The sequence below is a fragment of the Ictalurus furcatus genome, chromosome 5, assembly GCF_023375685.1.
Source record: "Ictalurus furcatus strain D&B chromosome 5, Billie_1.0, whole genome shotgun sequence".
Lineage (NCBI taxonomy): Eukaryota > Metazoa > Chordata > Actinopteri > Siluriformes > Ictaluridae > Ictalurus > Ictalurus furcatus.
The window spans coordinates 19475453-19502857 of record NC_071259.1 but is presented as its reverse complement, the minus strand read 5'-3'; the positions used below and the strand labels follow the sequence as shown (position 1 = coordinate 19502857).

The following is a 27405-nucleotide window of genomic DNA, read 5'->3' as shown; positions in this document are numbered from 1 at the left end:
TCTTAGCCACAACCTACCCATCTTCTAATGGCACATTCCAACATGATAATGCAGCATGTCACAAAGCAAAAGTTTCAAACTGGTTTCATGAACGTGACAATGAGTTCAGTGTTCTTCAGTGACCCTCCCACTTACCAGATCTTACTCCAGTAGAACACCTTTGGTATGTGGTACAACAGGAGATTTACAGCGTGAAAGTGCACCTGAAAAATCTGCAGGAATTGTGAGACACATTCCTGACAACACGGACCAGAATCTCAAAGGAATTTTTCCAATATCTTGTGGAATCCATGCCAAAAGAAACGAGGCCCTACCCAGTATTAGTATAGTGTTCCTAATAAAGTGCTTGGTGAGTGTAGGACACTTGTATGTGACCTATATTATTGCTATAGCCCACTTGTAACTATACAGAATTTGTCAGCTGCCCTCTACCCGTTCTTGAATAGAAAGGGACCACCATAGGACCACTGTTGACCAGATAGAGCATTTGGATTGTGGATCACTTTTAGCACAGGAATAACCTTACAGGACAGTGACAGGTTTGTGACGCAGTAGTGTTGTTTTTACATAATGTGTATTTTGGTCCACATTGTAGGTATACAGTTATAGAGTATGGATAATTTTCATCCACTCTTACCAGTGCCATACAAACTCAGTGATGTGCTGAGAATGGTCCAGCACCCAATTAATGTCTGGCCAGAGTGGTACTATTGTAGGCCCTTTCCATTATGGATGAAGTAAAGTGGGCCAATAAACTGTGCATACTAACAGATGGGTTGCAGTCAGTAATTCCATATCTACTCACATAGAAAAGGATTGGTTAGGGTATGTAGAGGTTCTTAGCTTTTTTTTTTTTTTTTTTAAATAGTTCCAGTTTTGAACTTTTTCTCATAGGCAAGTACTCTGTTGTAGGGTTTTATTATATAGAACTTTTTTCTCCTGTTTATTTTTCTCCCCAGTTTGGTCTCCTGCCTGTTCCCACCCACCAGCCAGTTCTCCCCTATTACATGGCAACTACCAACCAGGAAGAGTGAATGTTGACACTCCTCCTCTGCTTCTTTCCGGAGCATAAAGCCAACCATGTGCATCTTTTTGAACTGCTCCTCATGCTGCTTCACAGGGCAGTGTAACACACTCTGAGGAAAGCCCTATATCTACCCTCTTCCACATACATGAGCTCACAGAAATTTAAGATTGGCTACTGTTGCTGTGATTGAGAGGGGGGAGAGTATGCCATCCCTCCCACCTAGAGCGCACACTTACAGACCGCTGTGGCTCATCTGCGATTGTGAGTTCACTCACGTTGGGGTTCGGATTTACTTGAGATAATAAACATATTGCGGCATAAAGAGCTAATGCTGCCAGAATGAGGTGTATTTGCCATAAACAAGTGCAAGTGCTGAAAAAGCCACAACGTTAGAGTCTTGCAAAGTTGTTCATCCTCTGTAACTACTTTATCCTGGTGAGGGTTATTATGGGTCTGGAGCCGCTCCTGGGAACATAGGGCGTGAGGCAGGAATACACTCTGGATCGGGCGTTAGAGCATCGCAAGGCACCACATCATGTACACACACATTTGCAAGGACTTGGGTGCTGGTTCACTCTCTCGTCATTTCGAGACTGGACTACTGCAACTTGCTCCTGGCAGGTCTGCCTCTGAGCGCCATTAGCCTCTGCAACTGATCTAGAATGCAGCTGCTTGACTTGTGTTCAACCTGCCTAACTTCTCCCACTCCACTGCTACGCTCCCTCCTCTGGCTTCCTGTAACTGCGCGCATCAGATTTAAAACACTTGTGCTTGCCTACAAAGCCAAAAATGGACCAGCACCCACTTACCTCAAATCACTCCTCACATCCCACACTGCACCATGCTCCCTCTGATCTTCTAGCACTGCTAGACTGGTGCCACCACCTCTCAGGGTACAAGGAAGGCATGGATCGAGACTCTTCTCTGTTCTTGCTCCTAGGTGATGGAGTGAACTTCCCCTAGATGTCCAAACAGCTGAATCTTCAAATGACATCTAAAGACTTACCTCTTCCTAAAATACTTAGCACTTCATTAAAAAATAAAATAAGTAATTGTGTTTTCCTGTCTGTATTTTTTTTCTTTTCTTACTACATTACCTCCCAACAGAGTCTTTAGACTGATTGTATTCTTAGTCCGTGACCTAGTGAACCAGTATCGGGATGTATTTATTGATTGAGACTTCAAAGCACTTCTGTAAGTCACTCTGTATAAGGGCATCGGCCAAATGCCATAAATGTAAATGGGGCAGTTTAGAATAGCCAATCCACTTACTGACACATCTGGGAGGTGGGCGGAAGCCAGAGAACTCTGAGGAAACCCACGCAGGCACAGGGAGAATATGCACAGGCAGTAAGTCTTAGGATCGAACCAGGGACCTTGGAGATGGGAGGCAGCAATGCTGCTGTGCCACCATGCTGCCCTGCTATAATAACAAGAATAATATTAATAACAATAACTAATAATTATTACATAATTGTAACTATAAGAAACATGGTTAATTCACCTCAGAACAAAGCAGCATGACAAAAAAAGCAGTTGGACATAGACATTCAGAAGGAGAGAGATGATTTTGCCTCAATGTTTAATTGCTCTTGGAAGATTTGAGTCTTTAGTTGTTTCTTGAATTAGGAAAGTAAATGGACCTAGTCAATTTAAATTTAAAGTCTGATTTTTATTCTTGATTAAATTTTATTTGTTTTGTGCTATCAACACAATAAATAACGTGAATGCAAATTTAGATTTGCAATGAGTAAGCAAGAGTCAACAATGGCATGGAAAAACTCCAAGAGCTGACATGCGGAAGAACCCTTGACAGGAACCCGACACAAATGGGAACCCATTCTCTTCTGGGGGCCACCAGATGGTGGGATTATGTACAATACAGTACACTAGAGCTGCAACAACTGCTCGATAAAATCGATAATAATCGATTATGAAAATCGTTGTCAATGAATCTCATTATGGATTAGTTGGTCTGTGCGCGGTACATTTACTCATTACGTTACTTCTGTTCCAAAAAAACGCTTTGGAGAATAGATGCTAAAGTTGTGTCCCAAATGATGTACTATACACTTACACTATACACTGTGTACTCTATCGTCTAGTGTATGAAGTTTAGAAAGGTAATATCGTCTCAAATGGAACGCTAACGTTTTTTTTTTTACTCACCGGAAGTAAAAGCCGCTTCCTATCAATGGCGCATGACGTCATACGCACGTTAATATTAATGAAACCTGCACCCACACCGGCCCTTTGCGGATAAGATTGGACACCCCTGGATTAATTGAAAAAATAATCGGCCAACTAATCGAGTATGAAAATAATTGTTAGTTGCAGCCCTACAGTACACAGTACCAATTGTGTTGAAAGAACGTTCAGTATGAGCATGTTATAAATCGAGATCCTGGGATAAGCACACGGCAGCCTTTATGATTACAGCAGAAGGTAGCAGCAGTTAGATTATTACCTAGCAACTTATACTTAAATCACCCAGCACAGACACTGTCCCTGAACAACTTCACTAAACTGTGTCACCTCTTTCTTCTCTGCAACTCTCTCCTCTGTCTTCCCCCCTCCATGTTTCCCAGGCACTCATCTGCTGAAATCCGCAAGCACTTCGTTGGGGTCAGCTACAACACTGTTCAGAGCGGCCTGCACCAACGCAACAACTCCAGCGCCTCTGGATCCATCTGTTTCAACGTTGTGAGTCATTTCTCTTTTATATTTTTCCATCATTGTGCATTTTATGTGTTTGGATTCATGGTACAGAGTTGCTGGGTCTCTGAAGACTAGGTGACTAAAATATGTGACACTGTAAGTAGTTATTTATAGTGTGTGTGTGTGTGTGTAGCAGGAAGGAGGTAAATGTGGATAAAAAAACCATGTGTATCTGTGTGGGCTGGGTGTATGTCAGTGTAAGCGCGAGCACGTGTGTGTGTGTGTGTGTCCGTGCGTGTGTGTGTGGTTAATCTCTAACCTGCTTCTGATCCTTCTCTGCTGAAAATGGGTCAGGTCTACCAGATCGTTCCATCCTCCAATTACCATGCAGCTTACACACACACACACACACCCAAATCATTCATATGTTTGGATTTAGGATGCTGGAAGCATTTTAATAACTTAATCCCTGTCTGTCACACAGGCATGCAGAGCAGTGTCAGCGAGAGGTCATATAACAGTGCTGTAATGATGAAAGTATAGTGTTATTAATGCTTAACAACAGCTCTGGTGCGTTTTATATAATTATTACACCAGCATTATTACACAAGTCAGTGTGAATGCTGGTAGTCTTCTTTTGCAAGTTTGTCAAGATGATTATATGTATTTTTTGTGAAGGAGTGAAGTGTTAGAGTTTTACAGTCTAATGTTTTTATTTTATTGTTCTGTAATGACTAACAGCATTTAGACCTCCCACAGTTGCGTAATTGCAATTATGATTTAATTGGAATTAATTGTGTGATTAAATAATTACATATTTCCATTTACACACGTGTGTATGTGTGTGTGTGTGTGTGTGTGTGTGTGTGTGTGTATGTGTGTGTATTTATATATATATATATACATATATATATATATATATATATAAATATAAATATATATATATATATATATATAAATATAAATATATATATATATATATATATATATATATATATATATATATATATATATAAAAGAATATAAAATGTATATGTATGTGTATATATGTCAATAAATGCAACAGCCATTCAGGTAATGTCCTAATATAATCAAATTGCTGCCTGGTCTGAAGCTTTAATCTCTGAACACGGTTTTGCTGTGCAACACGTTTATATTTATTAACCACTCTCACTAAACCTTGTTGTAGGTCACAAGATTCAGTACAAACTAATACATTAATATCTTACTAAATTACTCCTGTAGCCATACAGTTTATTGTTGAGTAACTATGTTCTGTATTTCAGTGTTGGGTTTTATATACTCGTTTTACATATATATATTGTTTGGCAGTGCATGTCCATTATTACACGACTCTTATGCATATATTATTAATGTGACATAAAGTGAACAGAAAAGGCCGTTATTGTAAATGTGTGTTTATAGCCATAAATTATTAGCCAGTTGTTAAAATCCTAACGACACCTGCTGGAAGCATCTGTCCCTGTCTAGATTATGTGCTTCTGCATTTTCACCAGAACTGGTAAAGGAAGTGGTGATGACGTCACGTCCTCTTATCAGACGTCTAACGGCATGGTGTGTCGCTTAGCATCTTGTAGAGGAAGAGTTGTTCAGAAACCAGCAAACAGCTTTTTTTCTTTCCGGCACCGCCATTTTGTTGTTTGCCCTATTGCTGGCCGTGAAGACACCGGGTGAGACTTTCTAGTTTTTGAGTTTCCGGAGATGCACCTGTTCCGTCAGTTGTAGAGTGTTGTGACTTAGCATAGGTAGTAACTAAACTCTTTCTAATCAGGTGTGCAGGGTATGTGAACACGTTAATGTAAATCGTTAAAGAACAGGAAGTTGGGATGACAGACTTGCTGAGTCTGATAGGGTTGATGAGTTAGGGCCCATCGCTGCATGTTGATGCTGGGTTTAATGACAATGAATCGGCATGCTTTCTTCAGAGAATTGCATGGGTTGTCCATATGGCTGTTCAACACTTGTTTTAAGAGTCTTATATTCATTAGACAGTTACTGACTGCTAATGCACGGTGACCAAACTTTAAACAAAACTAGGGCTGGGTGATATGAAATACGTATCATATGACAATTCTCAAAGGCATTACTTGGATACACAACGTCCATCATGATATTTTGGTTTGCTCATAAACTGTCAGCAATACAGTAGTTAAAAAATACAATTAAATAATTGAAAACAGTTATTTGATGTATGCAAAAAATAATTAAAAAAAATTTATTTATAAATTTCCCCCAAAACATTTAATGCCAAAAAGGAGACTGTAAATGTTTTTTTTTTTTTTTTTTGTATGTGCGTAATTATACTATTTGGTTTGTAAATAGATTTATATATATATATTTTTTAAAAAATTATTAAAAAGCGAATACCACAATATCCATGGTATCCCAGAAAAGTGTATTGTGACACAATTTACCACAATGTATTGATACGCTAATATGTGATCATATTTCCAAGCCGTATATAAGAACCATAGAATCCGCTTCAGCTGTACGCAGGTAAATGGGTACCTCTCATTCTGATAAGCATGATAAAATATTATAAATATATTATAATGCTGGATATTTATTTATTCTTTTACAAGCATTGTGAGATCAGTTTGCTTATTTAGACCTGTTCCTAACTAGCGAAAGAATACAGGTTAATGTTGAGGTTTATAGTCTGCATATCGTAAAGTCAACATCAGGAACAACTGCTCAGACTGCTTCTTCTGGTTTTCTAAAAAAAAATAAACGAGAGAGAGAGAGAGAGAGAGAGAGAGACTGGAGTAACTCATCATTTACAGAAATTGCAGAAAAGGGAATATTACTAGATCTTACACTTTTTAAAATGGATTAATAAACAGATATATAGACAAACAGGCGACAAATGAAAGTGAAAAACCAGAATAAAATGTAAGCTTAGTAAGTTGTTTGGGCCTCAGAACAGCTGCCAGAACAGCTTCAGTGCATCTTGGCATAGATTCTACACCTCTCTGGAACTGTACTGAGAAATGAGCATCATTCTTCCAAAACATATTCCCTCAGTTGATGTTTTGATGATGGCAGTAGAGCGAGCTGTCTAGCACTGCAGCCCAAAATCTCTCAAAGCTGTTCGAGAGCTGTTGACTGCGAAGGCTAAAGCGTCTGATTTACATAATTTCCATACTCACGAAACGATTCAGTGATCCCTCGTGCACTGTGTCATCCAGGAATAGAGCACGCCCATCAGGACAGGAATGTTTCACCACAGGAGAAATCTGATCAATCAGTTGTATAATCACTGTATTACAAAGCTACTGCTTTTTTCCCTTTGTCATGTCTGTAGTTCATTTATCCACAATTTAGAACTTGTTTTCCTTGCTGCTGTCTAAAACATGAACTTTAGCACTATGGTTCGAAGAGAGTTTAGTCACATTGCCCCTAAGCTCTGGAATTCACTTCCACATCACATCCGCCACTGTGAACATTTCAAGATTCAAAACTTATTTAAAAACTCTTCAGGCTTACATGTACTCTGTGGCACGGTTACATAATACTTCATTATAATTATAATATGTGTTTTAGTGTTATGTATAATATTGTATTGTGTGTGTATGTGTGTGTGTATATGTATATATATATGTATATATATATATATATATATATATATATATATATATATATATATATATATATATATATATAATATATATATATATATATATATATTAGTGTTTTGTGAATTGTATTTGCATTAGGTCTGCAACTAACGATTATTTTAATAATCGTTTATTTGGCCAATTATTTTTTTTTTGATTAATTGGATGGGGGTGGGGCAAGCTTCCAGTGCACTTTTTTTGGTTGTTGTTGTTGTTGTTTATTTAAAATAAAATCCACAAACTGAGTGTTACACATATAAACTTCAGACTAAAACTTTACACAACTGTTTGTCCAAAACAGAAAAGAACCCAACACACACACACACACACACACAAGAATATATATTATTAATTTAGGACTGTAGTTTAATTCGGTGCTTTTTGTGCATCCATATAAAATAATTAATAAATACTTATATACACAATATAAACTAAAATAAATTTATATATATATATATATATATATATATATATATATATATATATATATATATATATATATATATATATATATATATATATACACACACACAATTTATTTTATAGTATTTATGCATTATGTTTATGGATGCACAAAGAGCAACGAATTAAACTACAGTACTAAATATTAATAATAAAAACTCACTTTCACTGCACCTTGTGGTTTCTGTTACTCACTGACTTTAGGAATATTATTTTACTTGTGTTTACTTTTGATTCATGTTTTAATTAGACATTACAGATCTTACTCGCGTTCCTATTGCGAGTCCACACTGTGTGTGATCAGCAACGCGGCCTCGTTACTAACACATCACTTCCGTTATAATAAACGACAGAATTTACACTGCAAGTGCACAAATTCAGCATATAATGACAATAAACTTAAATTCAACTAAACCTTTTAAGCAGCTGGTACCAGTTTCCCCCTTCCCCTTACACACAGTGGAGCATTTTGGACATAAACATTTTGTGGTCGTGCATCAGTTTGATTTCCGTGGTGTTCAAAATGCTACACTGCCTTAGAGCACTTGGAGGTTGCACAATTTCTTCCTCCGTCACGTGATGATTTCGCCTCCGTCTGATGGTGACTGAGGTCATGTTGGGAATAAAAGGTAACGCTGACAGAAAGTAAACTGAAGAAAGTCATTATCGGTGTTTCTGGGTGTCTGCTATTGCTAGCGTGCGTATGACGTCATGCGCCGTCATGGCTTATTCTTCCGGTTAGTAAAAAAAACGCTAGTGTTGTATTTGAGATGATATTACCTTTCTAAAATCCATACACTAGAGTAGTGCAAGTGTACAGTACTTCATTTGGGACACAACTTTAGTATTTACTTTCCGAAGCGTGTAACGTAATGAGTAAATGCACCCCGTGCCGCGCGCAGACCAACTAATCGATAATGAGATTCATTGACAACGATTTTCATAATCGATTATTATCGATTTTATCGATTAGTTGTTGCAGCTCTAATTTGCATGTTGTATTTGTGAAGTGACCTTGGGTGTAGTGAAAGGCGCTTTAAAATTTTTTATTATTATTCTTAAAAGGCCAGAAACTGGAGTGGAACAGTAGGCAGGAAGCTTTTGCATGGCCTCAGGCATGACCATCACCACACTCACTAGTTGAACATTTGTTGCATAACTTTTACGATCATGCTTCTTAATAGGGTACAATTTCTTATCCTGTTGTTCAGATAAAGGATTTAAAAATAAAGCAAATGAGCAAATTAAAACTAATGACTTTTTCCCTTGCAGAAAAGCATTTCCTTTGTGATTTAGCCACAGTTCTGTTGTTCCCAAAGCTTTTTGTAGCTGCTGCATGGATGAATTAGTACTCGAGGCGCAGACACACTGCTAGGTTGTTCATCAACATGCCTGTGCACAGTCATGATAGAACATGCCCAGCTGTTATTGTTCTGTGTAATAGTTGGATATTACTGAACGCTGTGTGTAGCTTCAAGTGTGGGGTTGCAGCAGTTAGTGTCAGCATTGAAATATTATTCACTGAGCCTCATCCCTCGAGCCCTGTTTTTTTTTTCAGCAAGGTAATTGGCTTTCCTGGTCAGCTGTTCGTTTTATATACTTGTTATTATTTTCATTATTGAATAAGGTAATAAAACTTTTCTTTGGGATGAACATCAAATATTCAAGAGGATAAAGCACATTATTGTCTGGTGACCATGAATTATCATAGTGTCTTTCCTAAAGAGGGAAGGTCTGTGGCTTAAGGCTGCTACTGTCTCACTGTGCTTTCTCCATGCTGTATTATTGCTTATAGGTAATATTTTGCCTAGAAAAGATCCCGTGCCTGATAGAAAAGCATTCACACCAGGGTAAAATGTGAAATTCAGTACACGGATTGCTTTCTATTTGAGATGCAAGGGCAAAGTGTCACACCGAAATGCAAAACCTTCTTTGCTTTGAACTTGCTTTGCTTAATAAACCAATCAGCAGATTGCTTTGATAAGAACAAGTCCTGGACTTCGCATCAGAAAAGGATTCAGATTCCCAGTTGCTTTGGATTTCTGTTTAATCAGTGTTTTTCAGTAATGCCAAACCCATGACCCTTACGCTGAACTGTACATGGAGGTGTGATTTGTAATTGAAGAAAGGGTTGAGGACCTGAAAATTTTGTTTTCCAGGAGGCGTTGCCATGCGTATAAAGTTAACGCCATTTTTTTAGTTTCTTATAAGCTCATTGTTTCTTCGTTCCTGCTGCAATGATTGTTGAACCCTTAATCGTCAAGCTTTTCAGCATGACTACTAAATAGATTTGACTACATTTGAATACTCGCCATGAAGAGCGAACACCATCTTTGTGTATAATGAATAGATTTCCTTGTAGGTCCGGATCTGCACAGTGTCTGTTTGAAAGCGAAGACTGAAACTTGATGGGTTTTTTTTCCCCTGTATGCTCAGAGTTTTGCAAGTGCTGACCATGCCTTTATTTAATCGATTGTGGTTTGAGGAGCGATTGCAGAACCAGGGAAGGGAAATGAATTCCGTGAAATCGGGCTCAAGTTGTCTGTGGCTTCTGCTTTGTGCTCGATGGATTTATCACTTTTGCTGAATATTTATGAAAAAGGAAATCTCTGAGACGTTAACAGTAGCACATAAACGATATATTAATCTAGAGTATTAGGTGTTGACTTTTCCACAAGCTTTAATGAAGACATAACTCCGTAGGACTTATAGATGCAGCGGATGTGTATTATAGATTTGGATGATGACAGGAATAATCGACTTTGTCCACAGTGCATACACTGAGCTGCAGCAATGCATAAACTGCTGTTTTATGTGTTATACGAATCCTAACGATTAAATAGTGGGCACTGTCCACACTCAAAACATTGATTAGTGAAGAACTATGCTCTTTATTAAGAGTATTTTGTGTTTGTTCAGCCTCAGTCTTATGACGCAGTGGAGCCGGTGGATGTGGAGGAATTCCTGATGACGCAGCTGCGCAGCGGAGATGGCGAGCTCATGCAGGAGCTGGGCGAATTCCCTGACGATGACCTGGAGGTGGATTTAGTGGACAGGGAATGTCGAACTGTCTATCACTCTGTCCCCGAGGAGGGGTAAGTTATGAAATGTTTAAGGATGATTTATTAAAACTTATTATCATTCTAAGAAACAAAGTAGTCAAACATTGACATTTTAATGCGTGTGTACATTCCTGTAAACCAGGGTGGCCTCTTCTTTTTTAAAAAAAAAAATATTTATTTTTTTAAAAATCATTGATTTTAGAAATTCATATTAGAAATATCACTTTAAACATTAAAATGTATTTTGTGTGCTAATACGTCGAAATGCTACTGGGAGTCACACTTAAATGAGCCACATTTAAATGAAGCGTGTACATGTTTTAATCTTGACCACACAGCACTATTCGGCAATAAAAATGAATACATTTTCCTGTCCATCTACCAGCGCTAAACAAGCTAGTGTAGTCGCATACTGGTGTACTATTCTAGAGCATTATTGAGTAACCGGTTTCCCCTTTTTACAGTTGAATTTTTAAAACCCTCTCATATCGCCTTTAAATCTACGTAAAGGTCTGTTTTGTGTACCATTCTTCTGGACATTCTAGATCAGTAAATGCTTTTGAACATAAAGTCAGAGTTTTCGATTTGAGACGCAGCTCAACGACACTAATCACGACAACAGTGGAACGTTTTAAGTTTAAAAGCTGATGAGCAGAAACGTTTTGGCTCTGATGTGCCGCGTATACAGTAGTGAATGTCGTGGGGTTTTTTTAATCCTCCAGATGTACATGAAGTACGCAGGCGAGTATATGAAGAGTGCCATGTGCATTGTTGCTACTTCTTCACATGCACGCAAGTCATTCATCAATTATAAACCAGGCTTCTCTGCTTCACATCAGTCTGTATCACACCACGCTGATGGGGATTTCTTTTTCTATAACAACAAGCCCCATCATGTTGTACTCCTTATGTATCATTCAAAGCTGGATGTGACCGCGGAATGAGCCCTTTCAAAAACACCACCTGAATTTTTGATAAGGTGTGTCAGGAAATGTAAGCGAAGCCGTGCCACTAGACCGGTCAGAGCAAGTAATTAGATTTTTATATTACAATAGTACTAAATTATAAATCTGGAACTAAAAAAACAAAACATTTAGATTTTGTGCCTTGATGAGCTGCCAGAACAGCTTCCATAAGTACAGTCTCTGGAACTGTACAGGAGGAACAAGCACCATTCTTCCAAACCCATTCTCACAGTTGGTGATTTACCGATGGTGTTGATCTTCCATAGATATTCAATGGGCTTGAGATCTGGTGAGCGTGAAGTCCATAGCATGTTATTGACATCATTCTCAACAAAACGTTCAGCGAGCCCTCGTGCTCTGTAGATGTGGACATTGTTATCCTGGAAGAGATCACACCCAGCAGGATAGAAATGTTTCATCATAGGATAATGGTGCAGTGACTCATACTATAAACAAGTGGACTACCAGTTTTAAGTTTACTCTGTGTTTTCTTCCTCCCCCAATAAAAGCGGAGAAAAATGAGAAATAAAGCGAATGTAATACTTTAATGTTTGTAGCCCAAAAATCTAAATAAATTTCTTAAGAAATTTGCATGAAGAAAGTGTGAAATGTGTAAGAGTTACTGTATTTTTTGTGTGCAGGGTGGAACTGGATCCCCATGTGAGAGACTGTGTGCAAAGTTACACTCAGCCTTGGCTAGTGGTCAGCAGGAGGTGAGCTCCTGTGTATTTAAATGATGTTTAATGACATTTATGTTCGCGCATAAATGATAAGTTCCTGTTACCTATGTCTTTATGATGCAGCGAAGCCTGTCAGTGTCTTAACTCAGATTCTGTTTAAAAAAAAAACAACAACATTGACATGCTGTGTGTATTTGCTGTGTGTGGCTTTTATACAGATGCCAAGGGGATGGATGGAGTGCGTACTCTGAGAGGACAGGCTTTCACAAACTACTTCAGAAACAAACGTTCGAGTCTGACGTCCAACCAGAGAAACAGGAGCAACCGGTAAATGGAGTGATTTCTGACATTGTTTTGTTTCTGATACTAATTTGATAATGCTACCTTTATGAAGCAAGATATGACTGCACCTGTGCATTTAATACTCATTATCCAAAGAAGGATTGAAGGGAGTGTTCATTTGAGACAGGGAATGAAAGAAACATGTAAAAAGCGAGAAGTTCAGAAGGTTGAAGGAAGAGAGGGACGGAACAGGAGAACTTTCCCACAACGCTTTGGCTCTGTACCACCTTTTAATTTGAGGCCAGGGCTACAATGAAGCATGAATTCAGTTTCATTCAGTTCGAGCCAAATCCTCTTGGTCCAGCCCTGGCTTGCCAAGTCTTAATTAGCCAAACCAAAGATGCTGGTTTCAAAGCATGTATTTTTCATGAGCTTGGAGCCAGAGTCAGACTTAAAGGATTCCCTCTAAGGTTATTTAACAGTCTGTTAAATAATTCCTTCTAAGGTTATTTAACAGCTCTGAAGAATCCGGAGCCGAGCCAATCCCAGGGACACCAAGAAAAGGCACCATGCGCACACATTCACACACTCATTCACACACTCATTCACACCCTCATTCACACCTAAGGGCAATTTAGCAATGCCACCCCCGCATTTAAACATGGAGAGAGAAAATAAAGATGCTAGCCAGACTCAAATATCTATTACGTGGAATGTGAGGAAATAACAACAGATCTCGTACCCAAAACATTGGCCAACAACATGCTGATTTTTTTTTTTTTCTCTCAAAGACACAAACATGATGTGCTGTGTGATCACTGCTTGTTCATTTCTCTTAGCCTGTATTAATGCATTAATTATTAGTGTTATTAAATTATCTTAGTTACCATTTTTCAACCCGGGGAATAAAAAAATGGCAACGGGCAGCACGTTGGAGCTTTTCCTAGCTAATGTGTTTGATTTGTTCACCCCTGTGTAATATTGATGTTAGAGTTGAAGCAAAGTTGCTGATTCCTGTTTTTTTATTATTTTTTATTTTGCAAGATTGTCCTTTTCTTGTTGCATTAAGGTAACTAATCTTGTTGTTTTTTTTGCTGCTTCTCTGATCCTCAGGTGAAGTCTCTGTCTTTGGCAGCGTTATGTGATGATGACAGCGCTCGCAGCACTCTCACCTCCTCTGATTTTGACCTCCGGGGCCTTCAGCCAGACCCTCGTCTTGACAACCTCCTACAGTTCAGTACTGCTGAGGATCTTGACCGCTTTAACCTCGAAGCCAGACAGAACAACCGCCATCCGGAACTTTTCGCCCTCTATCCACCTACTGATGAGGTGAGCTGTGAGGATGCCTTTTTGAGCATCTATTACTTAATAAGAGTGTTGACCTGCTTTAGAACTACATACATTACAGCTGTGTATGTGCAACTTTCTCAACCTCTATATCACTGCAAAGCGAAAGTCACTGTTCTCAAACGTTTTGTAGCTAGGGACCCCTTTAAGTGTAAATCAGTTTCATGGACCCCCTCAGCACAGATTTAGCTTATGAACCTAATCCATCTATTTGGGTATTAGGTTCAATGTCTACAATAAAAATGTGTGTACAGAGCTTTTTAAATTTCGGAGTGTTACACTGACGGGACCAAGGACCAAGTTGGGATTAATTATAGGCTGGAGTTATTGAGGTTTGGATGAAATATATTACATTCAAGTGAGGAGTTGAATAAGCTAATAACTATCAGAACTAAATAACATATATAAATATATGCATATACTTTATGCTTTGATAATGGTAGGTTGTGATTTCCAGCATTGTAACAAACAACCAAGCAAAACACACACAAACACACACACATATGTATGTATGTATGTATGTATGTATGTATGTATGTATGTATGTGTGTATGTGTGTATGTGTGTGTGTGTGTGTGTGTGTGTGATACATACATACATCCCCTGGCTTTGCTTCACAGACACCACTTTGAGAAGCATGGGTCCACTATGTTTGATTACAGTTATTAATTTAATTCATGAAACTAATGAAATAGGAGCAGAGAAAACAGTAAACTCTCCAATGTTCAAGGATTTGTATTTGAATGGTAGTGAGAGCTGATTGTTTCCCTCCACAGGAAGATGCAGTGGAAATTCGTCCCATTCCTGACTGTCCAAAGGAGCACATGGGCCTCAGGATCCTAGTGCGATGCCAGTTCATCAAGTAATCCCTCTCTTTGCTGTAATTGGAGTTTCTGACTCCAAGCATTCAAAACTGGGTTGAGGCACTCTGCTATTACGCTTTAAATAACAAGATCTTTAACCATAAATAAAGGACATTGAGCTTTACCTCTTCTTTTTTGGATCACGACTATATGGCACACCTATTGTTTACATCCAATTTGGCAGATGCAGTTTTGCTGATTTCAGTACTCTCTTCAGATTTCAGAAGCCATCTGTTACTGTGCTTGCATTACACAGTGTATTGTTTTAGAGAGATTATATTATTGAGGTATGAGGCTGTGCAGCTGTCAGAGGGATCATGATTTATTTATAAGCCCGTGCTTTTGTCCTCGCAGGTTTGAAATTGAGATCGAGCCCATTTTTGCCACCATGGCCTTGTATGACCTGAAAGAAAAGAAGAAGGTCAGTATTTGCTTGCCGCCTTTCTGTGTGAAAATCCTTTTAAAGGCTATTGATCAGGACTGCCATTAGATATGCACCGACCATTGAAGAATAGTCACTGTGTTCTCTGTGTGAGCTGCTTAATCTAGATTTATGGTTCCCTGTTCTTAGCACTGTCTGCCTCAATTCACTGCATGACAAAGCCAGTTTCATTTATTCTTCATTAGACAGATCCCTAAATAAGAACTTCCATACTGAGAGTTTGAATTCGGTAACTATTAAACAGCCTTGTTCGCTGTCTCTGTTTATTTTCTTTCAGTCTGCTCCACTTTCTCTCAACTTTATTACACCTGCTGTTTTTCATTACACTTGCTTTGAACAGTTTTGCCTTTTGAAATAACACAGGAGCAATCTGCGTTTCCTTCCTTAGCAGCCTGCTCTGAATTTCACTCCTGCATTTCTTTCTGCATAAAATGAATAGACAGCAGATGTCGTATTAGGCATCAATTTCCTTTACAAGTCTGAAGCCCAGTTTTGTCAGGAATCATAATTAGGTGCTAAATCTGGACATTGTGTATCTGGATGCTTGATCCTACACTGAAAGTGAAGAGAATTTGGGATAGCAAGAAGCATATTTGGCTATTCAATTCCATTTCATTTTATTTATATAGCATTTTGAACAATGGACATTGTCACGATTCTGCAGCCTTACAGAATACCAGATATGGATTTGGACTTTGATCCCTAATGAGCAAGCCAGAGGTGACCATGTCAAGGGAAAACTCTCTGAGATGACCTGAGGAAGAAACCTTGAGAGGAACCAGACTCAAAAGAGAACCCATCTTCTTCTCTGTAACACCGGATAGTGCGGTTATGAGTCATTACTCTTCCACAGCTGTATACTATAGAGTCAAGTCTGTCTTTCAACAACTCTGTTGAAAGGATCTTTTAATGATCATTAGGGTCGTTTTTGATTTAAACTTTAAGTCTATAATATCCAAGTGAAGTTAAACACTGTGCAATGAATGAGACTTGAGCGGAAATTGATTTTTGGTAAGTGCAGTCGTTAGGCTATCCAGGCCAATCCTTAAAGCAGAATCAAGGAACAGGAACTAGGGGCAAAAACAGGAAATACGATAAAAGATACAGCATGACGATCATCACAAAATAGTGTGACTTAATGCGATTACCAGTAGATATTAGAGAAAGGCCGGTGCACATCTGTTTGTTTTTTTGTTTTTCTTTCCCATTATCATTATCAAATAATGCCAGTTGTCTTTTTTGGCCTATTCAGTTTTTGGATTTGAAGCGACAGTTTAATCAGAGAAATAATTAGTTTTACTACTGTCTATTACTCTGCAGGTTCAGTAGCATGCACGGTGCCTGGATTTTTTATTTTTTATTTACATTTATTAGTGATTTTTGAAGATGTCATGCATGAATTTGTAATGTAGCATCCAGCACATTATTATTACAATATTATTTTGTTGCCTAGGTAATAATCAGTGGATAATTTTGCAGTGGAGTTTAAAGGTTAATGTGATTAACTTTGTTAGATTTCAGAGAACTTCCACTTTGATCTAAACCCGGACCAAATGAAAGGCTTACTGCGCTCCCACACCGCTCGTATTGACTCGTCCACATTGGCGAAGTCTGCCATTTTCTCCATCTCCTACCCTTCTCCAGACATCTTCCTGGTCATTAAGGTAATGCACCTGCATCTCCACTTACCCACATCTCCAAACAGTGAAGACTTTATTTTGGATTTTGTTTTCTACACCGAGGTTTGATCTCGAAGATTATAACTACTATACTATAACTACATATTGGTGGTTCCATCACTAGTGACAATGATACAGAGGAAAATATTTATATTAAAGATGATGATGATGATGATGACAATAATGTTTCTCTATATGATAGTTAGAGAAAGTCTTGCAGCAGGGGGAGATTGGAGACTGTGCAGAACCTTACATGGGAATGACTGACAATGCCAAGGTGATGACTGAGAAAACAGATTCCAGAAACATAAAGTAACATAAACTGCTTTACCTCTTAAATGCACCTCCTCTCTTATTCATTACGCTTCTCTTCTTTAGAACAAAGACAAACTGGAGAAGCTTAGAAGTCAGGCAGAGAACTTCTGTCAGAGGTTGGGCCGGTACAGGATGCCCTTCGCCTTTGGTACAGCCAACATCATGAGTGCGATCAGCACAGGCACATTGGATCGAGACACGAGCGACTCAGATAGCATCAATGGTAATAGCATAAACCACCATGGCAGGTTGAATGGAGGAAAAAACCAAAACAAACGATAACAACAGTAAAAAAACAAAAGAAATATTAAAAAATGTGAATGCCTGTTGCTAAGGATTCATGCAACTCATCAGTGCAACTCATGTCGAAAAGTTGAAGTAGGTCATGTAGAGTTTATGGGACGGAATGTTTTTTGTGATCATAATTTAGATTTCCTAAAGACAGTTTATGCCCAAGACTCAACTTTGCTTCAGTGGATCCCAGTACTCTCATTTACAATGTGCTCATCTTTTCAACACACTACTGATTTATAGTATACAGCTTTAGAAAAGCAATGATTTATAATCCCACTATCCGGTTTCACCCAGAACCAGTCCATCTCAAGGCTTCTTCCTCATGTTGTCGTACAGCGCCTTTTTCTTGCCTCTGGCTTGCTCATTAATCTCAATCTAAATCCGGATCTTTGTAAAGCTTGTATTACAACAATGTCTGTTTAACCGAATTGAATTCTGACTTGTAGATCATAGTATACTGGTTGGGTGACTCATTTTATTTGCTTGTGCCAGGCAAGAACAATGTAGATAAGAAGGCTTACCTGCCTAGACGCAACTCCGAGAGGTTCACCACCCTAGAGGACCAGTCCAACCTGTCCGGCGTCAAACCTGCCGTCATTAACATCCAGACCCTTTTCAAACAGGTCAGCTCAATACTTGGAGATTTATACGTGTTTTCCTGGCTGATGACTCTTCCTCTGTCACTGAGTGGTCACTGTTTTGTGATAACTGTACTAATTGTGCAGCACATTTTACAGCATTATGTCCAAGATATTACGGCTTCCTACTACTGTAAATCTGCGTTTTGGAAAAAAATCTTGAGCTCTGATCATCGTTTTTGAGTTGACCCTAAACCAGCTCAGGGCCACATTTTTCACATTGTAAAGATAAAGTTCAGTAACCTTGCTGGCGCAGTTTAAAGTGATGCATTCCAGAAGTCCTTCTCCCGGTTGTAGTGAAGAGTTACTGTTTTATTTTTTAACAGCGTGGATATGTGTGTGATGTAAAGTGTTTGGTCTGTATTCAGTCGATTTAAGAGCACACTGAGGATTTAATAGCGAAATTGCTCACGTTGGTATTCAAGCGTCAGACATAAATACAAGCATTATTCAGAACTTATGGAAGAGTTATACATGTGAGGTGGAGTTTGTCTAAAACCGAGCGCTTTATCTCAGTTACACACATTCTAGCCTTGAACTTAAGTCCAGTGCCTCTGTCTGACAGTTTGATGTAACCACTAGATATCATGCTGGAAGTCATGTTTTGGGCTGTAAATACACTTTAAAGCTATTGAATTCAATTTGAAGAGAGTATTGAATATATAAATGACATTATTAAGTCATTAATGGCTCTTTAAAGTGCACAAAGTTGTCCCCCTTCCCCTCACACACAGAGGACATTGGAAGAGACAGCATCCTAATCAGGGACATTACTTATGTATTATTATGATATATATTACTTGTATCAAGAACCAATTTTTCTATGGATACAAATGAAGTTTTTGTGAGCCATAAGCATAGCAAATGAATGCTTCATCGTTTAAAAAGAAAAATCTTTATAGCTATTCTCTTTCTGTTGTTCTATTGTATTACATTTGACAGCAAAGAAAATAATCCTGTTTTCTTTCTGCAGCTCATATTTTCTATCCCTGATTTGTTTTCAGGTTTATAGGCAGGTGGTTGTGTTTAAAAGTATGAGATAAGAGAAAATTCGAGCAATCGCTGAGGCGTGGACTACACTCGGGCATTTAACATAATCTGAATGGCGCACCCAGAAAAATGATTTAAGCATGTGCGTAATCGGGAATCAGAATATGCATAACTTTCCTGCGTAAATATCGACATAACTTTTGGAAGCCGCTAACTCACGCCACGAACTCTGAATACTATAATAATTCATGTTCTGATGTAAAGGATGATTCAGACGAGCGGTGTGTGTGTTTGCAGGAAGGGGAGCGTCTCAGTGATGAAGACTTATTTAAGTTCCTGTCTGACATTAAAAGGACGTCCACTATTCAGCGACGGGTCAAGATAATACCAGGTGATGTCCGTCTTCGAGCACTTTCAGATTGTTCCAGTATTTTCCATTTGCATTGCACCAAAACGATGTCTTCCCTGGGACATCATTTGGATTTGTGCTTGTTTTTGATCTGGCAGGCTCTGTGAAGCTAGATGTGAACCCAGTGCCAGATACAGGGATCTCGTGTCTGTCTCCTGAGCTCATCCCCATTAAACCTGTATCAGAGAAAAACGTGCGACCTGTAAAAGAATTGCTTGAGTTTCCCTCCAACGATGTCTACGTTCCTCACTTCGTATACAGGTCGATCTTTACCTTTGGCTATGAAACTTTGAGTCTGTACTGCATCTTTTGATATTACAGATAATACTAATGGTACTGGTATATTTTAAAACCCAGTCACTGTCATGTGACTGTTCAGCTTTGGCTTTCACCATCATATTATATACCAAGTAAATTTGTCAGTTTTAATTCATTAAGTGCACATAGTCTCTGGATTTCCACCCAATGCCTGGAGGACTGATTCACATTCCCATGCTAAAAGCTTACTTCAGGGCTCTAGAGCAGCGATTCTCAAACGTTTTGCAGCCAGGAACCCCTATAGCTCTCAAATAAACTCCATGGACCCCTCAGGCCCAGATTTATTTTATTTTATGAACTCTTCAAATATTATGCTCATTATTCAAATGTGTACGATAATATGCTGGCTATTTATCAGAGCGTTCTTTTCCTGAACTTTCTACCGATATAACATGTCTGAGTTGACGTTATTTATGAGCGGACTTGTTTTTCAGTTAGTGATGTTTGGATTAAAGCCATTTAATTCAAGTGATGGGTAAAACCGGCTAATCTGTTTTAAAAAAAACAACAACAACTTAATAATAAACACAACAGTGATGGTGGTGGATTGGTGTGTAAAAAAGAAAAATTTTTAAAAAAATTACAGACCCACTGGCTATGCTTTGCAGATTATTGGGCGTCCTTCAGTCTTCCTTCAAGTCTTCATTGAATATTGGGTGATTGCTGCCATCTAGTGTTAAATTATTGCACTGCTGCGGTGGTTAAATGACCTCAGAACATCAAAGAATCCTGTAACTTGACCCACCAAGCTACCATTAAGGATTTAATATAACAGAACCTTTTAGATGCTTACAAATCGACTAATGTTTACTCTGTCCCTGTTTTCATTTGCAGAAACCTGCTGTTTGTGTATCCTCAGAGGCTCAACTTTGGCAATCGAGCTTTGGCATCTCATAGGAACATTACCATAAAGATCCAGTTCATGAATGGAGAGGAGCCACTGCCTGTGTGTACACCAAAACACACACACACTCACACACGCTCGGACACATAAAGAAAAACTCACGTTTTATACTCACAATTAAACGTCAATTATCTCTGTCAAATTATCTTAATATTTATTATGAAATAAAAAATGTGTGTATATCTAGCAAGAAGACTGCAGTTCAAAATATAAGACACAGTTAACAGGATGGTTGAGGAAAGAACAAAAAACCAACCATATGAGATATCAGAGAATATTTATGTTCATCGATAGGAAATGCAAACTTTTGAACTGATCCTATTATTCATAAACTGTCATGCATTCTCTACATGTAATAGTAGTTGTGATAATGATAAAACATCTGTGAAACCAAGCACGCTAAATGTCTTGTTGCCATAAAGTAAATTTCTGTGTCTTCATCCATTTTTAATGCAAAAGCATATGCACAATTTTGCATTCAACTATACGTCAACCTGCATGCTGACTGTCCGTTTACCAATACTTTCTAAAAGCTAGCCCTGTCTCTATTTCTCTATCAAGGTTATATTCGGGAAATCAAGTGGTCCAGACTTTCTATCGGAGCTCTACACGCCGGTGACGTATCATAACAAGTGAGACTGCCAGTGCATAACTGCATTTTTATTGCTATTGAGTGATAAACTCTCTAATATAATGTCCTATAAAGTGTGCAAAATCATGAGACTTATGTGGGTATGCAGATCTCCAGATTTTTATGAAGAGGTGAAGATCCGGCTGCCGGCTCGCCTGACCGAGAAACACCACCTGCTCTTCTCCTTCTTCCACATCAGCTGCCAGCAGAAGCAGAACCAGAGCGGCAACGTGGAGAGTCTCATCGGATACTCAGTGCGTGTTTCAGCAGTTACACATCTTTATTTATTTATTTTTTTAACTCCCTTTCATCATTCCCTCTTAGGAAGTAGTTTGTCCTGCATTGTCAATTGTTTAATACTGCTGAAAGATGAAATCATGTTTGAAATGTATAAGTCAACATTGTATTAGCTTTTCATAACCCGTAAAACGGACCTGTATTTTTGTAGAAGTCAAAGATATTTGTTTAACACTTACCAATAACTTGAACATCACAGCTGAAGATTACTGCTAAGTGAGGGCTGTGTTGTGTTTCGCCTGCAGTGGTTACCCATTCTCAATAACGAGAGGCTGCAGATGGGAGCGTTCTGTTTGCCCATTGTTCTTGAACGTCTTCCTGTGAACTATTCGCTACATTCTCCTGAGGTACAGTAAACCAAATCACTGCTGGCATGATCTTTCTGAGAACTTGTGTAATTATTGTCGTACACTTGACATTAGTGGCCATGCTCATGTCAGTCTAATGTCACTGTGGCTGACTTTTGCAAACAGTCAAAAAGATGAAAAATCTATTTTTTTTTCTGCCTATAACATACTTTGACTGCTCCGTTTTAAGAAAATGTAAATCTAGTTCACCAAAACACGGATCTTGCGTTTTTGCTATCTTCCTACAGTTAGTAAGTGTGACTTCCTCACAAAGTGAAATGAATGTCAGGATTTGATCTAGTTGTTTTATAGGTATGTGCTGTATCAAAAAGGACATAAGCCTACTCACTTCAAGTTTATAATCAGATACCAGTGGTAAAAATGTAACGTAACGCACTTGAGCTGCACTAGGAATAAACTCAAAAATTTCTCTCTTATCTCCTTTTGGGGTAACCAGACTTTAAAATGATATTAATGTACTTCTAGTTGAGATACATGAAAGAAGGGGGGGGGGGGCACTTCATTTCAGGAGAGGCTGTAGTTTTCAGAACTATATAGTTAAAAAATGAACAGTGTTTAGGATTCTCCCAGGCTGAAACTCCCAGGGATTCAGTGTAAATAAAGATGAGTTTGATTCTTTCTATGCAGAAATTGCCAATCCAGGTTCCCCCAGTCAAGTGGATGGATGGACATAAAGGAATTTTCAGCCTGGAAGTTCAGGCTGTGTCTTCAGTTCATACACAGGTGTGTAATACATACATGCAGAGCTTTAATTTGAATTTTTCTTAGATTGTAAGTAATGTTTGCTTACTGTATTGTGTTTTTTTTTGTTTGTTTGTTTGTTTGTTTGTTTTTTAAAATTATATTTGATAAACATTATTCCCATACATCACGTCACATTGGGTCATGCTTGCTGTTGGTGAAATTGGCAACCCAGATTTAAAAGGTTTGCCAATATTTATGTTGGAACGCTATCTATATTCTGGTGTATTTTTGGTTGGACCATTCTGATAATTGAAATCGCCAGGGTGCTGTTCACACCTTCATCGTTGCCAAAAATGATATTAGTTTTTTATGACGCATCTTTTCAGCATCCTTCTCAATGCCTGTTATTGTGTTCTACACCAGGAGAGCCACCTGGAGCGCTTCTTCACTCTGTGCCATGCTCTGGAGGGGAAGGCTACATTCCCTATCCGCGTAGGGGACGAAAAAGTGCCAGAAAACAAGCTGGAGCATGAGCTCAAGCTCAGCATCATCTCCCTGTCCTCCTCCGAGCTGGAGCCACTTGTACTCTTCCTCCACCTTGTCCTGGACAAGCTGTTTCGCCTCATCATGCAGCCCATGGTCATTGGTGGCCAGACCGGTGAGCATTACAATGCTACATGTTTGTCATTATGATCAATAGTTATGAATGTCCTCTTGTACATAGTATTATAACAATTTGTGTGATTTCCCAAACTAACCAAGAAGCCTGTGAATAAATACGTACTATACATCGATTGATTGTGTATAATCATTCAACATACTATGAGTTTATTAGTGTTTATTAATGAGCAATATCATTTTTATCCCTGTTTATTATCCTTTGTGTGTTTTTGTAGCAAATCTGGCACAGATAGCGTTTGAGTCAGTGGTGTCCGTAGTGAACAGCCTTCATAACAGTCAGGAACTGGCCAAGGACCACCAAGGCAGGAACTGTCTCCTAGCAACCTACCTCTACTATGTGTTCCGGTTGCCAGACACTCTGCTGGAAGTCATTAACACAGGTGTGACAATCACATCATCCAAGATTAGTAGTGATGCAACACCCTGGCATAAAGGAGTAATTCTTAATATTCTGAATATATTTACTTTGAATATATTTCATTCGGAATATACATATACTATCGCATTGCAATTCTTCTGTTCTCTAGAGAAGTTGTTTAGATGATTTTAATGAACATGAAAATAATCCTGGGGTAGGCCTACCACTAATTTGCAAATTATGACATGGAGGACTATTTTGAAAGCATCACAGTTATGGGCAAATCATCTTGCATGCCTTTTAAGTTATTTACACATAGATTTTGTGTGTGTGTGTGTGTGTGTGTGTATATATATATATATATATATATATATATATATATATATATATATATATATATATATATTAGTGTGTATGTATGTATATTTATATATGTATGTATTCTAATAGATGATAATAATCCATTTATGGTGATTGTTGCATTGTTTCATTTCACTCATTGTCTTTTTAAATCGATGTATTGATCCAATTAATAATTATATATTCACTTATGTAATAGTGACCTGTTATTTATATACACACACACGCTCACTCAACATGAAGACCCACCAAACATGAGTAGGGTTCTTATCTCATATTGTTTATATAACTAATAATTAAGATGAGTATATAGTTTATTATTTATTTAAGACGTATTGTACAACTGTCAGGAGCTAACCTGGGTCGTTGGATCATCCTGTATTATTGTAAGACTTGAACAGATGGCACTGAAGGCTGAATATTTATTATTTATGGTATTTCAGTGTATTTCAGGACTGTGGTTTGACTGGTTTATTTTTTTTGCCTCAGGTGCACTGGTACAGGAGAGCAGGTACAGCACTATGGGCCGAGCCACAGCCACAAGCATAGGCAACATGCTGCTTTCTTCACGCGTCCGCTCCAGCAGTAACCCCGATATTACTGCTGCACAGAGCTCAGAGGACGCTGAGGTGAAAAACATACTGGCTGAGAAGGTATTAACATAACAGTGGAGTCTTGCGTTCTGAAAACATACAGTACATGTTATATGTAGACTTAAATTATGCTTAGTAGATGTCTTTAGTGATCTAATTATTTTTTAAAGGATCTGTATAGTTTTCAAAAATCACTTGATTTGCACATATTTCACTAAGTTTTTAACAAAGCTTTTATGTGCAGTTTATTATATTACTTCCAAATTGCATACAGTCTTGGTGATTTATTCCAGGGTTTGAATCATCCCGGCAGCAGGATGTCCACTTTCATTGACGTTACCAACCGCTCTCAAATTTCCGCTAGTAGCATGCGGTCCTCTAACAGAAAGGTGACCGTCTCCTTCCAGTACATACTTTCCGATTTTAAGAGTTCATCTGGCTCCATAGATAGCAGCATGTAACGGGCATCTGTGTACGGATGTCTTTCAGCAATTTCATGAAGAGCTGGCTCTTCAAATGGTGGTGAGCACCGGCGTCTGCAGAGAGAACGTTTATAAATACGCCTGGTTCTTCTTCGAGCTGCTGGTAAGAGTGTAGTATGGCTGGCTGGCTTGAGGGGTTTATTGATTGGCCTTATGTGCACTTTAATGTTTTTGAACACCTGGCGTTTCTTCTGTTTAATCCCTATTTATTGCCCAGGACCAAACAAAATGATACAGAATAGAAATATAATAAGGGAAGCTAAATCTTTGTGGAAACGTATTAGCAGCTTTCTGTCAGATCCTAATGGGACTCAAATTAATGCTGTATAAAGCCAGGTACAGTTGAAGAGGAAATGTGTTAAGCCTAAAGATAAAAAGATTCAGACACTCTGTTGGTATTTACCATAAAAGATAAATATGTGGTGTAATTAATTAGCGTGATAAAGATTTTTGTCGTTTCTGATTAGATTATATCTCAAATGTTCCAAAAAAAAAATAAAATCATTTGTAACATTTCTTGATTCATTTATACGTTTATAAAATGTAAGTAAATATAACATTTTATTTTAAACGATGGTCATTTAAATAAAAAAAATGCTAAAATATAGGGTGTTCAAAAACCTTAGGAGTAATTTTATGAGACATAGGAATTAAGCAAATTATTATTTTTCTTTTCCCTTTGATGTTGAGAGAATTTGTGCTGAACTTCTCACTTTAACCTGTCTTTCCCTTGGATCCTGTAGAATAAGCGGTAATAAACTGTGTATCTAATCTAGGTGAAAAGCATGGCTCAGCATGTCTCTCAAATGGACAAGCAGGGAGTGTCTCGCAAAAATCGCTTTTCTGACCGCTTCAAGGATGACATCACCACCATTGTCAACGTGGTGACGGCCGAAATTGGCACTATACTGGTGAAACAGCAGAAGGTTGGGGTTTTAAGTTTAGAAGTATGCTTCAATTTGTACTTAACTGATGACATTTCACTTTCACCTCTATTCAAGTCTTTGATTTCCTGCTATTTGAAAGCCTTATCCAGACCCCAAGAGGGCAGATCATGACAGTAAAAGTTAAAATGTCAGTGAACATGAGAATGGATAACAGTGTAAACAGAATTTACGTAACTGTTACTCGACAGGAACTGGAGCAGGCTGAAAAGGTGAACATTAATCTGGCGTTTTTCCTTTACGACCTGATGTCTCTCATGGACAGAGGCTTTGTCTTTAACCTGGTTAGGAACTATTGCAACCAGGTGAGTGCCTCTTGTTATTATCGCGTGCTGTAAGCGTTGCGAAACTTGTCGTGGGGTGTAACCCTTCCTCTTCACCGTGTGTTTTTTTTATTTTGCAGATGTCCGCAAAGAGTGTTTCCATGTCCACTCTGATCACCATGAGGCTGGAGTTTTTGAGAGTGCTCTGCAGTCATGAGCACTACCTGAACCTGAGCCTGTACTTCAGTAGCAGTGCGTCTGCTCCCCCGTCTCCTTCCCCGTCCGTCACGTCACAGGTCAGGAAGCCCCAAGGAGACACACCCACACAGACTCGTCCTTAGACAGTTCGTTTTTGAACACAAAAATGTTTATTTTCACAAGTGGTTATTATGATAATGTAAGAAAGCATTTTATCTCGTCTAAGGTGTTCTTTCGATAAAATACTATTACCTTTTATGCTTTGGCTAGCCAGGGAGGTAATGAAGGAAACAAATGAAATCCAGAAAATCCCTTACAATGCCTTGTTGCTTTTATTGTTGTGGGGCCAGACACACTCACTAATGAGAGAACACATTTTCAGACATTCTGGACAGTCTTTTGGCATCATAAACATGATCACACTGACACGCTGGACTAAAACCCACCCAGACTTTTTAATGTCTAGAGGTGTAGTGTTGTCCTGAGTGAGCTGATGCTTCAAAATTGCCGTTGAACCAGTTTGGTATTGCAAAAGATGTTTGTTTTTACTTTATTTTTTTTTTTTTTGCAACA

The 27405-nt window shown here is 38.4% G+C and overlaps 1 protein-coding gene across 1 annotated transcript in view; it reads left to right on the top strand.

Annotated features, from left to right (window-relative positions):
• Positions 1-27405, top strand: part of dock8 (dedicator of cytokinesis 8) — a 64339-nt gene that overhangs the window by 11700 nt on the left and 25234 nt on the right. Inside the window, exons 2-27 of the mRNA XM_053625052.1 lie at positions 3616-3730; positions 10705-10880; positions 12454-12525; positions 12711-12819; positions 13888-14103; positions 14898-14983; positions 15339-15405; positions 16941-17090; positions 17308-17382; positions 17484-17643; positions 18207-18337; positions 19640-19733; positions 19850-20012; positions 20904-21015; positions 21535-21605; positions 21714-21858; positions 22147-22248; positions 22897-22992; positions 23377-23611; positions 23850-24014; positions 24842-25005; positions 25239-25334; positions 25435-25530; positions 26204-26353; positions 26563-26676; positions 26775-26930. Of these exons, the coding sequence (XP_053481027.1) occupies positions 3616-3730; positions 10705-10880; positions 12454-12525; positions 12711-12819; positions 13888-14103; positions 14898-14983; positions 15339-15405; positions 16941-17090; positions 17308-17382; positions 17484-17643; positions 18207-18337; positions 19640-19733; positions 19850-20012; positions 20904-21015; positions 21535-21605; positions 21714-21858; positions 22147-22248; positions 22897-22992; positions 23377-23611; positions 23850-24014; positions 24842-25005; positions 25239-25334; positions 25435-25530; positions 26204-26353; positions 26563-26676; positions 26775-26930 (3316 nt within the window). The remainder of the gene's footprint in view (positions 1-3615; positions 3731-10704; positions 10881-12453; positions 12526-12710; positions 12820-13887; positions 14104-14897; positions 14984-15338; positions 15406-16940; positions 17091-17307; positions 17383-17483; positions 17644-18206; positions 18338-19639; positions 19734-19849; positions 20013-20903; positions 21016-21534; positions 21606-21713; positions 21859-22146; positions 22249-22896; positions 22993-23376; positions 23612-23849; positions 24015-24841; positions 25006-25238; positions 25335-25434; positions 25531-26203; positions 26354-26562; positions 26677-26774; positions 26931-27405) is intronic.